The sequence below is a fragment of the Ctenopharyngodon idella genome, chromosome 20, assembly GCF_019924925.1.
Source record: "Ctenopharyngodon idella isolate HZGC_01 chromosome 20, HZGC01, whole genome shotgun sequence".
Lineage (NCBI taxonomy): Eukaryota > Metazoa > Chordata > Actinopteri > Cypriniformes > Xenocyprididae > Ctenopharyngodon > Ctenopharyngodon idella.
In genome coordinates, this window is record NC_067239.1 from 21,587,756 (window position 1) to 21,603,728 (window position 15,973).

At 36.8% G+C, this 15,973-nt stretch overlaps 1 protein-coding gene across 5 annotated transcripts in view; it reads left to right on the top strand.

The window, feature by feature from the left end:
* The window catches only part of scml4 (Scm polycomb group protein like 4), a 32,577-nt gene extending 17,393 nt beyond the window's left edge, over positions 1-15,184 (top strand). For 4 of the 5 annotated variants that reach the window (XM_051875622.1, XM_051875625.1, XM_051875624.1 and 1 more), the window contains 6 exons: positions 1,829-1,955; positions 4,860-5,060; positions 6,036-6,236; positions 7,581-7,787; positions 8,585-8,730; positions 9,649-15,184. In XM_051875622.1, the coding sequence (XP_051731582.1) occupies positions 1,829-1,955; positions 4,860-5,060; positions 6,036-6,236; positions 7,581-7,787; positions 8,585-8,730; positions 9,649-9,774 (1,008 nt within the window). In that variant the 3' untranslated portion in view covers positions 9,775-15,184. The remainder of the gene's footprint in view (positions 1-1,828; positions 1,956-4,859; positions 5,061-6,035; positions 6,237-7,580; positions 7,788-8,584; positions 8,731-9,648) is intronic. The other variant, XM_051875623.1, reaches the window with a different exon arrangement.
* The last annotated feature ends 789 nt before the right edge of the window (positions 15,185-15,973 follow it).

A 15,973-nucleotide genomic window follows, 5' to 3' on the forward strand; every position in this document is an offset into this window, starting at 1 on the left:
TCCATTGTTCAAAAGTGTCTGCCAAATGCATAAATGTCATCACGTGGTGCATTTGAATACATGCTGGTGTGTGTGTGTAACACTTATTGTATGGTTGTTTAGCTAGAGAAGCAGAGTAATGTCTTGTGTGTGTTTGTATATAGGTAGGGCTATCTGATGTTGACTGTGTGAGAGAAGGAGGGGACAAGGTGGTTGTTCTTTGACTGATGTATCTGCAGTCTGCTGCTGCTGAGTTATTTTTAGCCGTGTGCCTGAGCACAAGCCTCATAATGTCTCTGCTGCTGATTTAAAGAGCTACACACTACCACAATGTGTGTGCATGTTAGCAGATTTGCAGTAAACATCCTTGCAAGACTTTTAAATAAAAAAGGCAAATTTGCTACCGGATGTACACTAATGAACCAAAACATTATGACCACCTGCCTAATATGCTGTTGGTCCTCCACGTGCTGCCAAATAAGCGCCGACCTGCTGAAGCATGGACTCTAGAAGACTCCTGAAGGTGTGCTGTGGTATCTGGCACCAAGACGTTAGCAGCAGATCCTTCAAGTCCTGTAGGTTGGAAGGTGAAGCCGCCGTGGATCAAACTTGTTAGTCCAGCACATCCCCCAATTAAATTGAGATCTGGGGAATTTGGAGGCCATGGCAACACCTTGATCTCTTCATCATGTTCCTCAAACCATTCATAAACAATGTGTGCATTATAGCAAGGTGCATTATCCTGCTGAAAGAAGCCACTTCCACCAGGGAACATCATTGTCATGAAGGGGTGTGCCTGGTCTGCAACAATGTTTAGGTAGTGGCCCATGTCAAATGTACATCCACATGAATGGCCGGACCCAGGGTTTCCCATCAGAACATTGCCTAGAGCATCACACTCGCTCCACCGGCTTGTTGTCGTTCCACAGTGCATCCTGTTGCCATCACTTCTCAGGTGCATGTACACGGCTGTTTACTTGATGTAAAAGAAAACAGGACTCATCGGACCAGGCGACCTTCTTCCACTGCTCCAAGGTCCAGTTCTGACACTCGGGTACCTTTTGATGGCGGAAAGAGATCATCATGGGCGCTCTGATTGGTCTGATTGCACTGTGTGTTGTGACATTCCTCCCATAACCATCATTAAAATTTTGTGCCACAGTAGACCTTCTGTTGGCTCGGACCAGATGGGATAGCCTTTGTTGCTCTTGTGCGCCGATGAGCCTTGGGCACCCAACACCTTGTTGCCGTTTTGTGTTTGGTTCCTCCTCGGACCACTGCTGAGTGGGAGCAACCCACAAGCCTTGCTGTTTCAGAGATACTCTGACCTAGTCGCCTTGCCATAACATTTTAGCCCTTGTCAAAGTCACCCAGACCTTTATTCCTGCCCACTTCTCCTGCATCCAACACGTTGATTATGAGAACTTATTGTTTGCTTACCATTTAATCTACCCAAACCTTAATATGTGGCCCTGTTAGGAGATAAACAACGATATTCGCTTTAACTGTGATTGGTTATAATGTTTTGGCTCATCAGTGTAAATCAGAAATAGTGGTATTTGACTGCATTTTATTTTGTTATGTGTGTATATATAAGGTAATTTTTATATTATTATTTATTAAAGTGTATGTATGTATGTATAATGTGCATATGTGTGTGTGTGTGTGTGTGTGTGTGTATATATATATATATATATATATATATATATATATACACACACACACACTTTAATAAATAATAATATAAAAATGACATAGCATAAATATGTATTTTATAAATATCTTTATATTTTTATTATATAATATGATGGTAATGATAATAATAATAAAATATGTTTTTTTTTTTCAGCTGAAGTCTCGCTTGATGACACCCCTGGCTATCTCTCCTCCCAGCAGCACCCCAGAACCAGACATGAGCTCAATCCCCCAGGACGCTGCTACTATCCCCCACTCAGCCACCCCACAGGTCCTCACAGGTAACGAACACACACATCTGTAGACTACCAGTTTTACTGTCTGCAGTCTGAAGTGTTGCCATGCTGATCCCAGAAACTAGTAACCAGGTCTAACTATTAAGGGAATAATAAAATGTGAGCATTAGAAGAATCACTGTCCTCAGAGGAGTCACATTATGACTCAGTGCTGTCTCATTCTCTTTTTAGTGCCCAGTAGGGACTGTAACTCTACCCATATATCAGAATTATGATAACTGTTATTTTTTATCAAGACGATATGATGAGATGTGTGCCTCAGGGGTGAGAAAAGACCAACAACACTGTCTTTATTAGAACAAGACTAGATATTTTTCTGTTATTTAAGACAACATCTATTCTAATTAAACTACGAAAATGTTTTGCGTGCTCATTCTCCATCCTTATCTAATCTTATGGTTGCATATATATATATATATATATATATAGAGAGAGAGAGAGAGAGTCCACATCAGCTGCTTGTCTATCATATTAAGCATGCAAATATTGTTGTGTCAGTTGTGACAAGACTTCAATCATAGATCTGTCAATCCTAAACTCAGTCTGTCTGAACGTAGCCAGTGAAGATTTCAATCTTTGGGGTATGTACTGCCCATTCAATTTGGCAATAACATCCATGACTAGAAGGAAATGGAACAGAGAGAAAAGAGTAGTTACAGCTCTTATTTTAAAGGTTAATAGGTGTGAAAGTCTCAAGGGACATTATTGAGGGACCTGACTGCTCTAGCCTTAGAAGCATTATCATCCAATTTCTCTCTTCATTACAATGGAGACATCAGTTCTGTTCTGCTATATTGCCTTTTTAGTGGAATAAAAAAATCTTACTATTTAAAAAATATGAGCTTAGAATAAATTCTCATCACAACTACAGCATGTGTAATTTCAGTTCTGCTTTTCAAAATGAATGGAGACTGCATCTCAGTGCTGTTCAAGGTCTACTTTAAACATGAGAAGTTGTGACGGTATGGCTGAACTCAGTCTTGAGTTCTCAAAGCTTAATCCGTTTGCTGTAGGGAGCAGTTGCTGAACAAGAGGCTTTTGTCTGCCCACCAGGTTTCTAGACTTTAATTCTTTGTGCAATGGAAAAGTCATGCTCTCTTTTGGTCCCTCTCCTATATTTCAAAAGCCATGTTCATTTTGTCTAGATTCATATGTTTGACACCAGCATTTTGTCTTTAATTCTTTTAAGAAAGAAATTTGACAATGCTTATCAGTGCTCGCAAACCTGCGTTCCGATGTTAGTGATGTCTGTTGTGGGTGTTGTTGTGGAGGTCATGACCATAATGACCTGAGGTCATTGTTAACAGCTTTGGTGTTTTGTTTTATCTTGAAAAGGTGCTTATATGTGCATGCTTGCAATTAAATTATATTGCCTTTCCTGAGTGTGCTACATTTTCACTGTTTGTAAGCCTACATGTCTGGCATGTCAGTGATCTTGCTATCAGTTATCTATTTTAAGGCTACACTTTCTGTTCATTGACTTAATCCTGTTACACATTCTAAAAAACACACACAGGTTACTTACTTCTTGCGATTATTTTAGGGGGGTGTGTGTGTGTGTGTGTGTGTGTGTCTGACTCCTGGTCATGGTGCTTCTAGATGACAGACGACGAAGGAAATCCCTCAGCATGGCAATCTGTCAGATTAAAGCATCCGCATGCTGCAGACGAGCGAGGGAAGTCAGTGGGGACAGATTGTGTGGGAGGAAGTGGGAGGGGGGCGAGTGATTGGTGGATTCCTACACACACTGCACTCTCTCTCTCTCTATTTTTCTTACTCTCTTTTTATTTCTGTTATATTCCTGTGGCAACACATACAAAGCCTGTATTGTTTTTGTTAAGATGATTCGTTCATGCTTGTATTTTTCCTCATTTGTAAGTCACTTGGGATAAATAAATACATGGAAATGGTTTGTTTTATTTAGGGTAATTAAAAAATGATGGGCTCTGGTTGGCTCATAAAACCACAGATGCTTTTTAGGTGTGATTTACAGTATGTGATCTAGTTTAAAGACATTAATTTAAGAAGAGTAGCTGGTGTATATTTGTAATATCCTTTGTAGTTCTAAGTGGTTGAATTCGTAAGAGAATAAAATCATGTCTATGTAAAGAGAGTATTTTTTGGCACATGTTTATATCAGGTTTAATTTTGATTAGTTATTCATTTGCAATTACTGAAATGTACAGGACACATGATTGTTCATGAGTGAAGAATCCTATGCTATTACAAGAGCAGAGATTTTTTTTCTTTACTTCTATGTTGGTTCTCCTTTGTTGCCCTCTCTTCCTTTTATTGCTTGTCTCTTGGGTTCCATGATATGATGGATGTGAGTATTTTTTAGATATGAAATTCAATTCTCCCTTCCTGACCTCTGGAAATGATCTATAAATGTGGTTTCAAATGTTTGAAGATTCCTTAACAAATATTTGAGGAAGATGTGTGCTGTGTGCTTATGTGTATTTGTGTTGTACAATCACATGTAGGCATTGTCATTATATAGATCATGGTTTAATTTTGGATTATTATGGTGACGTGTTGTTTATTTTGCTGCATGTACTTCTACTTAAGTTACTTATAATTACACTTACACTTAACAGTATAAACTTACACTTATACAATTTCAGTTAATACAAAAACTATTGAAAGCAAGAGCAGAACAAAAACAAATTACTCACCATAGAATTGCAATTACAGTAACTGCAATGTTGAACTTTGCTTTTTTTGTTTTTCTAAGCTAATCAGACAATGGCTTTAACATGAACTGAAAAAAGTGCAAATACAGCAGTTTCATTTTGTGCTTATTCCATTATAATGCATCCAGAGATTGCTAATTTTACACAGTTTGACGTTAAAATCTCTCTCTTTGTCTCTCTGTCCATCTTATTCCAGTGTGTATCTACGTGAATAAGCAGGTGAACACGGGTCCTAACCTGGACAGGCAGAAGGTGCTGCAGCTGCCGGATCACTTGGGTCCCGCCAGGCCCTCTGTGGTGCTGCAGCAGGCAGTACAGGGCTGCATTGACAGCGCGTTTCAACAGAAATCTGTCTTCACCTTGCTTACCGAGGGCTACGGAGGAGAAAAGATCTCAGGTTAATTTGTAAATGCGTGCCTCCATTCTGATTCTCATTCTGCATTCGTCAGTGTTATATCATTTATTTGCACTACTGTTGTTATGATTGTTTTGAAAGAAATTAATACTTTTATTCTGCAAAGATGCATTAAATTGATCAAATTTGACATTAAAGACATTTATGTTTTCTAATTCAAATAAATGCTGTTCTTTTCAACTTTGTATTCATTAAAGAAACCTGAATAAAATGTATCAGAGAATATTGAGCAGCACAACTGTTTTGAACATTCTTAATAATAAGAAATGTTTCTTGAGCACCAAATCAGCATATTATAATGATTTCTGAAGGACCATGTGACACTGAAGACTGGAGTGATGATGCTGAAAATTCAGCTTTGCCATCACAGGAATAAATTACATTTTAAAATATATTTAAAAAAAAAAAAAAAAGTGTTGGTTTATAGGATTTGTGCATTTTTAAATGTACTGTAAAGGTGTATGTATACAAGTGTGTATACTACTACTATGTAATTGTGCAATTTCAATTAGTAGAAACATATAATTGACAGATATATCATCCAGATCAGATTAATCTGTCAATATTTAGCCATTTTGAGATCATCATCATTGGCCAATTACTATGTCCACTTAGCCGATTGTCAGAATTTACATTTTTATTTTTGTAACAGTTAAATCTTTATCAGTGGGTAATGCACATTTTCTGTTTTCATGTTAAAATACTTATTTATAAATGTATTTTTTTTATTTATATTAAATTAAGTTCAAAATGTAATCAACTCTCAGGATTTCAGTTTAAATTTGATTTCAGCAATTGTACATGTTATTTAAAATGTTTATATACTGTTAGTATTAGCATTTGGAACATGTAATGCGGATTTAACACAGACACTGCAAAATAAAGTCTTGCTGTAATGATATTTACAACAATGTGCAATTTACTTGAATTTAAACACTCTTTCTTTCTCTTAATCAGCCACCTTTGATGGTAAACAGCATCTGTTGAGTTTGCCAGTGGTCAACAGCGTAGGTTATGTTCTGCGCTTCCTCAAGAAGTTGTGCCGGAGCTTGATGTGTGAGAACCTCTTCAGTGACCAGCCCATCGCTCCTTCATCGTCCCCCTCCTCCTCTTCCTCATTCCACACTGAAAAGCACTCAGACGGACAGCCCAAGTCAAGTGCGTGCTCATCAAGCTCTGTTATTCTACCCTTTTTTTAAATACTAGAGCTGTATTTCCATCTATCTATATAGCCTGCACAGTTATGTTAATTTTTCTATATTAGACAATTCTTGTTTTTGTTTCTTTTTGGTTTGGATGTTTTGTGATTTGGCTGTTTGATTGGATCTGCACTAGCTTCTGTTGCTGTCCAATTTGCCCTTCTGAAAATGCAGAGGAGGCCTTTAGTGCAAGCTGAGCTGTTTAAGTGGCAGTGAAAGGTTGAGTGCCTCTGTGAGTGGCCTGTGGTTTGAGTGTTTGAGTTCTGCTGGCTTCACCTCTCTCTCTCCCTCCCTCCCTCTCTTTCTATCTATCTCTGTCTCTCTTTTCCCCTGTGAATGTGGTTTGGGAGCTCTAGAGATTAGAGCATTAACTTCAGTATGACACAATATCACACTGCTCAGCTACACAGGCAAAGGTTGTGTTGTGACTTAATCCCATGTCAATGGTTAACGTGGTTAAGAGAGGAAAACCTCCTCTAGAGGGAGCCTACTTTACTCATCAACACTATGTACACTATATCAGCGTTTCCTTCAGACAGCTGTGTTTGCAGTGTCTACCAACTCCCTATAATTCATCCTAACTACATAACAAAACATACGATTTCGAAATATAAATTTTAATTTGTTTAATGTTTTAATTCGTTAGTTTTTTATGTATTGAACAGTCAGTATAATGATATTTAAGTTTCAAAAACCTTAAGTCTACAAACATTTTGAGTCAGACATTAAAACTGTTCAGGGAGTCTATTCAGTGAAGAATTCATCAGTATGATTCAATCTCATAACTGTGCATTTCTGTAATTCATTAAAAGAACCGGCTCTTAAAGGGTTAGTTCACCCAAAAATGAAAATTATCCTATGATTTACTCACCCTCAAGCCATCCTAGGTGTATATGACTATCTTCTTTCAGATGACCGTGCGCATTCTGCATACGGTCGTCCACTGGAAGCTAGTTATTTGAATTTATAAAGTTTTAAATATGGATATTTTTCTTACAAAAACGCATCGCTTCGCTTCAGAAGTCCTTTATTAACTCCCTGGAGTCTTTTTTTTATGGAGGGATGCATTATTTTTGGCTTCAAACGCAGCCCCCCCATTCACAACCATTATAAACCTTGGAGGACTAGTGATATTTTTAAATCTCCGATTGTGTTCGTCTGAAAGAAGATAGTCATATACACCTAGGATGGCTTGAGGGTAAGTAAATCATGGGATTATCATATATGTATATCATTTGGTTTGGATAAATCCATGCAGACCAATCTGCATTATTTTCCCTAAATTGCTTCTCTTTTTGTGCAGCAGACTCAATGGTGGATGATTACCATGGCGATTCAATTGACCCCAAGCGCTATTCCGTTGACCCCAGCGACTCTGCCTTTGGAGCGATGTCCTCACCGTACACGGCGAGTAAACCTGCATATGGTTTTCGTTCTGGCCCCGCCTACTCTGGAGGCGTGTGCAGGCAGGCAGCCAGCCCCAGCACATTCCAGGAAGGAAACAGAAGTGGTAAGAAAACAGAAATTTCCAATTATCTGAAGCAGCAATAGAGTTTCCTCACTACTTATAATCATGTTAATCAAATGAGAAGATGTATGTGAGAAGATACTAAGAAATAATAAAAACACTGAAAACTAAATGGTACATAAAGTACCAATAGTTCTCAAGCAGGCAGTGTTGCCAAGTCTTCGGGATTACTTTAACACTGTTACCATGGGTTGTTTTTCCTAAAGAACATGATATTTATCCCCTGGAATGCATATTGTACCAGGGGAACCCCACCAAAAAGCAGATTTTAATCCCCGGAATGTGAATAGCAATTTTTGAATAGCAATTGGGTGGGTTTTGTTGTGAAAATCTGGCAACCCAGGGGGCCTCAATATGACTTAAAATTATTTAAACAACAAAAGATTTAGAAGAGTTAAAAGTGTGATTTCCAGACCAGGAAATGGTTTTCTAATTATGCCATGCGCTAAAATATTTTATGGGATAGAAACTGTGAGTAAACATATTTAGAAATAAAAAATCTACAGTAAATCACAAACAACTGGAAAGTCATGGGTTGTGGTCAGTGAGGGCCTTGGAGTCAAAAGGGTTTTGAGAACTACTTGTATGTACTAATTGACAACTAACTTCTCAGTATTTTTACTCCCTCAGCTAACATATTGCACATAAATTTGTCCAAAATTTGATGGCCATTTGTGTGTGCACTGGCTTTGCACCTGAAGTATTGCATATATGATATTTCTAGATTCAACCAAGAATATAATCCTTGCCTTGTCTGTATCTGGTTTCTGTCTATCTAGCCTACAGCCCATCCCCAGAGGGAGGGGAGGCGAAGCCCCCACCTAGTAAGGATCCCTCCAGGTGGAGCGTGGATGAGGTGGTGTGGTTTATCAAAGATGCAGACCCTCAGGCACTGGGCCCCCACGTGGATCTCTTTAGAAAACATGTGAGTTTGACTGACACATTTACTTACAAGTGGCAAATAAACACCATGTGTTGAACATGGTGTCAGAAAACAAATCTCTGTTTAGGTAAAGTTAGTTCAGACCCTGGATATGATCAGCTGTGTGCTTCACAATTCCAACTTTTCAGAATCAATTCAAGTTCATATAATTGTTGATATAACCACCTGAGCTGAATGTTAAATGGAAAAGATTTCAAATCTTTGTACATTGCTTTTTTAAAACAGAACAAAGGCAAAGCACAATTTAACACTATCTAATGAAATTGAGTTTTACTCTTCCAAATAGAGCTGCACAATTAGTCGAATTGAAATTGGAAACGTAATAAGACCTTGTGCGTTATTAAAGTGCAAAAAAGGCTGTGATTTAATTAATTATGGAAATACATCCACCTCAGTAGATGCTCTGAGTTTGCTGGTTGTGTGGTTTATCATGTGAATTGTAATTGGAAAGCACTGCAGGTTCACTTTAGCTTCACATTATGTAATTCGCCACGTTTGCTACAAGTGAAGAAATAGAGGGGGAGATTATTATTATTATAATAGAAATAGAGATTATTATAATATTATCGAGGTGGAATGTGCAGTTCAAGTCAAAGTATGTGAGTGAAGTAGAGCAAAAGCATTCTGTTATCATCATTTGTAACATTACTACTTAACTGCAAAGTTTATCAATATGTTTGTTTTTAAGCTCTGCTTCCTTTCTGTACCGCTCACATACTATGTTTCTGCTATTGGAATATTTGTTAAAATAAATAGAATGTAATTTTTGGGCCAGATTTTTGTGTAGGTGTGCTTCCAACTCATAGAATATTCTAATATCCTCAATAGCTAAACACTGTAAATCATTGTTTCATGTGTACAGTAAGCATTATGTTGTGGACATTGTGATTACTTCTTCAGGAGATTGATGGGGATGCTCTTCTTCTCCTGAAGAGTGACATGATCATGAAGTACCTGGGACTCAAACTGGGCCCGGCTCTCAAGCTCTGCTACCACATCGACAAGCTAAAACAGAACAAGTTCTGACCGGTCTCCGCACCTTTTAAACACACACACAAACACAGATGGATTCACTCACAGTATTTACTCTCACTCTCATTTGTTATAGTACAGGACATTTTTGTCCCCCATTCTTTGGTCATTCAAGGACAAGCACCAGAACATTTTTTTTTACTTGTGTGGTTTGTCTGCCTGTATATTGGGACATTTCACTGACCAGAACATTTCCTTGTTTTTGGAAATTTTAAGTGTACAAGTGTTTTATTGATTACTTGATATCTGAACACTGCTCTAATCAAAAGGCAAGTCATCTCAGCTGCTTTCTGGGATTTGAGTTTTTTGTCCTCAAGCGAGAGTGCAGATGAATTATATCTGTAAATCATTCAAATGGACGGAGCTGTAACAAACCTATTAGGTCACAGACAGACTTTTTTAAAAAGCTGTGGACTGTGACTAAAACCCTGTGAACTTCAGCCACCTGCTGGTGAAGTGGAGTCACTGCAACTCTGTGACACTTTACCGCCATTGTAACCAGGAACCATTCAGCTTTTTATTTTTAGAGAGCTACTTTGAAGGCCTATAACCTGGGAGATTAGTTACTAACAGAATTCAGCATTGGGCTTTTGACTGAACAGATACAGTACGCACACAGTCTTGGCAGGGTACAACTATGATGAACAGTTACACTTTGCAACCAGCAAATAACAGGCACAAATGCAACTCTATTCAGCAATGGACCAGTCATGTCTTTGGAAAGCCTCCCAGCCAACCAGAGTCAGAACAAAACAGGATACACTACAAAGAAGTTACTGCTACAATAAAACGGTGCATTACAAACATAGTAATGCACACCAGGTGCTGTTTCTCAACCAGCAAGTCAAGTTTAACTAAAAACAACTAAACTGGTATTATACGTCTCATACTGTGGACCAAATACACTGAACTTCTCATCAGTCCCAAAATTTCTTGTTTTTCCCTCTTTTCGGAGCAGAGGCCTCATATTGAAAACTGCTCTGATACTACACAAATGTCAGCTTGTGATTTACTTACAAAATATGTAGCACTTTACAATAAGGTTCAGTAGATTCAATACATTGGGTATCATGAACTAACATTTATCTAGGTTAATGATAACTTCTACATACTACTGTCCAAAATAAATTAATTATTTTATTCAGCAAGGATGCATTTAATTGATCCAACAGTAAACTGTGACAGCAAAGACTTACATTGTTACAAAAAAAAATTATATTTCCAAATAAAATAAATTAATTAAAATAAATCTGAGTAACTTTATATTCATCAAAGAATCTTGAAAAAGGGTCATTGTTTCCACAAAAATATTAAGCAGCACAACTGTTTTCAACATTGATAATAAAAAAAAATGTTTCTTGAGCACCAAATCAACATATTAGAATGATCATGTGACAGTGAAGACTGGAGTAATGATGCTGAAAATTCAGCTTTGCCATCACGGGAATAAATTACATATTAAATGTATTAACATAGAAAACGGTTATTTTAAATTGTAATATTATTTCACAATATTACTGTTTTTACTATTATAATGCAACCTTGGTGAACATATCATTAACCTAGATGAATTAATGCTGTAAAAATGTTTTTTTTATTGTTAGTTCGTGATACGTAATGCATTAACAAATGTAAACAAATTAAACTTTATTGTAGCGTTGTCACAAATTTTGTAGACATGTTTCAACCCATTTTTAAGTTGTGTAAATTGTCTTGATTTCACTAACATTTTGACTTTGTGGATTAGACGTGGATTTTTCTTTCATAAATGTACAGTGTATACGTGAACGCAAGCTGAGGTACTTTAGAGGTACTTCTCTGATCTTATGTTATTTCAACAGCTACATTTTAGCTTTGTTTCAAACAATCACTACAGTTTGCTTTCATGTGTGAAAAATGTGGAAAGAGTAATTTTAGTCTCCTGAAGCATTTCAGGAAATTATTTTATTATCTTTTTTTATTATTGTTATTTTCCTTTTTTCCTATTTTAATTTTTTGCACAAATGGCATTCAGAATTACTGTATTGCTTTTCAGGTGAACTTAAAGGGATAGTTCATCAAAAATGAACCATTTATTTACCCTCATGCTGTTCCAAACATGTTCCAATGAAAGTCAGTTCTGTTCCACACAAGAATTTGGAACAACATGAGGGTGAGTAAACAATGACAGAATTTCCATTTTTGGATGAACCATCCCTTTAAGTCTGCCCTGATGATGTCATACATCTCCCAAAGTGGATTACACCCAAGTGTACAACATTTCTGTATCCGCAATCATGTGTAAATATGATAATTTATGTCGTAGTCACAGATGAAATCTACAATTTCATAAGTTAAAGAGCAAATTACGTAAAACAGTTTAGATTCAATCATCTGATGAACACATAGAGCTTTAACATGTAATCAGCTACCAGCTTTGCTGTGCTAGACTTCATTGTTGTACGATCTGCCTCTTAAAGCAACTGCTATGCTAACTTGAGCATCTGTACAGAATCATTGTCTATAATTTTACATCAGGGAGGCTGTTTGAGTGTTCTGTTTTTTCCTTTTAATCTTTTTTTTTTCATGTAGCACTAGTTGTTCTGGGTAATAGCTTTCTCAATGAAAAATGTGTAAGAGGAGAATCATAAAAAATGTTGGCACCAGAAAGTAATAAAGGGAATTAATCAGTGAGCTCTTAAATCTGGTGCTACATTAAGAGGTCAGGGTTCTTTATAAGTGAATCTACTGATTTGACAACTAGAGTATTCAATTTTTTCATGAACCGTCTCTTGATTGGTTGGAAAAAGTATAAACAAAAGGGTTTGGGCTTTAGTCATGTGATGTTTTTAACACAGAGACCCAAGATTATAGAAATATATTACCCTTGTCTGATGTTCAAACTCTCGTATTAGCTTTAAAAGCAGACAGTTTTCTTGATTTCCACGCATGTACTCAAACAGTGGGAATATCTTGTTAGTTTTAAAAGCCCTTTAACTGAGTAATAGCAGCACTGAGCTTTTAAACATGTTTGCAAGCACTCTTTTCTATGGCTGCACTTAACTAAATCCTACTTCATGTAGGAAGCTTTGACACTTTCATAACAATCTTTAATAATGTTTTGGACTGTTTATGACCTCACACAGATATTCTGCTGACATTGACAGGCTCCGATGTTCCTGGCTAGATATTACCAATGTTTGTGTCAGGGATATGAGTGAGCTTTTAGGGATAATCTATTCTTCAGTTCAGTTTTGGATTGTTTTGTGTGCGTTCATATGTCAGGTTTGCGTTTGCCTCCGCACCATGTCATTCCTTGTCATTTTTGATATAATGGAAAATGTAAGTGTACATTTATGAATGCTGCTCTTGATGATAGTCCCATGTAAGACTGTTTAAATTTGTCAGCTCACAAAATAGTTTTAATGGAAAAAGGGGGACTTCAACACGGACCATTCATGTTGGTGCTATAATATGACTGTGTATTTAACGAATAATGATTTTATGCATACGATTTTATGGTTGGTTTGCTTTATTTCTTCAGATAGGCTTCAGTGTTGTGAACTCTCGTGACTGACGACAGGCTCTGCATCGCGTGTCTGTTTGTGAGGTTAATATAGAGCATTATGAAAGAGTCAGAATAAAGCATTATGAACACCCTATAGTGAACTCTATGTATTTGTAAATCTTTATGTGGCTATAGAGTGGTGCAGGGATGATTTTTTTAAATGGGCTTTTGAATTATCACAAAAAATAAGATCTGTAGTCAGCCAAAGTTTGATACTTGCGTTTTGTCTATTAAGATAATTTGCACAAATGAACACAAATTTTATGAATTTTGATGCCTAAATACAATAGCTTCCGACAATTCTTTCAGTCTTTATTAAAAAACATTTTCCTTGAAAGTGTGAGCTATACTAGTTTGCAAGAGCACGGTTATAAACACAACAGGGCTGTGAAAGTGGACTAGTGTGTAGATGATAGTGCGTATGATGTTTACCTGTTCGGCTGATGAGATTTAATGTCCCGACAACCTCTGTAGTCCCATTTATCAACTTGTTAGCCATCGCCTTTTTTAAGACACGTAAATCACGAGTGGGGTATTACTTGTGTGTGTTTTTTTTTTTTTTTTTTTGTACAATAAAATGTGAAAAAAATCTTGAAAAAAAATTAAGGCTTTTAACCAAAATCACTGACTTTTTGTGGGTTTTGGCCTATAAAATACATCATCCCTGCAGCATCTATATGGCTAAACTCTTAAAGGGTCCACATAGGGCTTTTCACAACAGTGCCACAGAAGAACCATTTTGGTTTCCCTCAAAGATCCTTCCATTGAACAGATCTTAAAATATTTTTTTCTTTGTGTGAAGAACATTTTAATAATCTAGAATCTTTTCCACTATAAAGAACCTTTTGTGCAATGGAAAGGTTCCAGGGATATTAAATGGGACCTATAATGCCCCTTTTACAAGATGTAATATAAGTCTCTGGTGTCCCCAGAACGTGTCTGTGAAGTTTCAGCTCAAAATACCCCACAGATCATTTATTATAGCTTGTCAAATTTGCCCCTATTTGGGTGTGAGCAAAAACACGCCGTTTTTGTGTGTCTCTTTAAATGAAAATGAGCTGCTGCTCCGTCCGCTTTCCAGAAGAGGGCGGAGCTTTAACAGCTTGCGCTTTGGTTGCTCAACAACAACAAAGCTGGAGAATCTCACGCAGCCAAAATGACGATTGTCAGTAACGGTGTTCAGCCTACATTGTTCAAACCGGAATCGGACACTGATGGAGAGATTCAGGAAGAAGTTACAACTTTTAGAATGCATCTGGATGTTTCTGAATGGTTAGTGGATACATTTATGTAGTTGCTGTGGAGTTTCAACTCATCGACTAGCATGTCATGTTAATCTTTTGTGCAAATCCAGCTTTGAATTGAGCCTCGTTTGTGAAGCAGTCCGGGGTAAAATGATGGCATGGCCTCACCCCCTTTGTTGTGTGTTCTCAGGGGTAGGGTTTATGTAAATTTTAGGGAAAAAGTGATGTCACTAACCCGGGATGAAGCCCATTGTAGTCCCTACCAGCCGTTTGTTGTAGTCCTTACACAGAGAATTCTTTAAAAGAAAATTTCTCCCTTTGCATTGAACTTTGAGCGTTGTAAATTTGCAGATGTTGTTTATGCTCTAACAGCAACATTAAACACACACTAAGGTTAAAAAAGTGAAATCATAATCAACCACCACTTTAAAGGTTCTTCATGGAACCACAGATGCCATGATACACAGATACAACCACAGATGTGTATTGCTGTTTGTATTTCCTGTATCCCTGGCGCTGCTCTTGTGCAGATAGACAAGCCAGAACATACATACAAATGCTGCTCAATGTTCAAGGCCATTCTTAAACTGAATAAAGTCTTTTCTGGACTTGAGCGAATGTAGAATGTTCTATACCTCCCAAACTTCATACATCTTCATACACAATAGCCATTTGTGGATATTGTGCCAGTTTTTACAAATTCAAGGTAATGACACTTGTCAGAAATTATTTATTTATTTATTTTTTTACTGGTTTCATTGTACAAAATAATTTTCTCATATGTGACCATGGACCACAAAACCAGTCATAAGTCGCATGGGTATATTTGTAGCAATAGCCAACAATACATTGTATGGGTCAAAATTATTGATTTTTCTTTTGTGCCAAAAATCATTTGGATATTAAGTAGGCTAAAGATCATGTTCCATGAAGATGTTTTGTAAATTTCCTACCATAAATATAAAAAATGTATATTTTTGTGAGTGGATATGCATTGCTAAGGACTTCATTTGGACAACTTTAAAGGCGATTTTCTCAATATTTGGATTTTTTTGCTCCCTCAGATTCCAGATTTATTTATTCAGCTTGTTTATTAAGCTTTCAGATGATGTATAAAATCTCAATTTCAATAATTGACCCTTATGACTGGTTTTGTGGTCCAGGGTCACATACACTGTGCAAATTTAGTGTGTTCAAGGAAAACCTCATTATCTCAGCCATCTAAGCTTGCCATCAACTGAGGCAAAGAAAAACGAGCTATTGTGATGTTCATGATAAAAAGAAAGGAAAACAAGCTAATCTTAACCCTATATTAGGGAATAAATGAGCAATTTATTAATTACAATTTTTTTTTTAAAAAAAAAGTGAATAATATATCCATTTTAAATTAGACAAATAAACA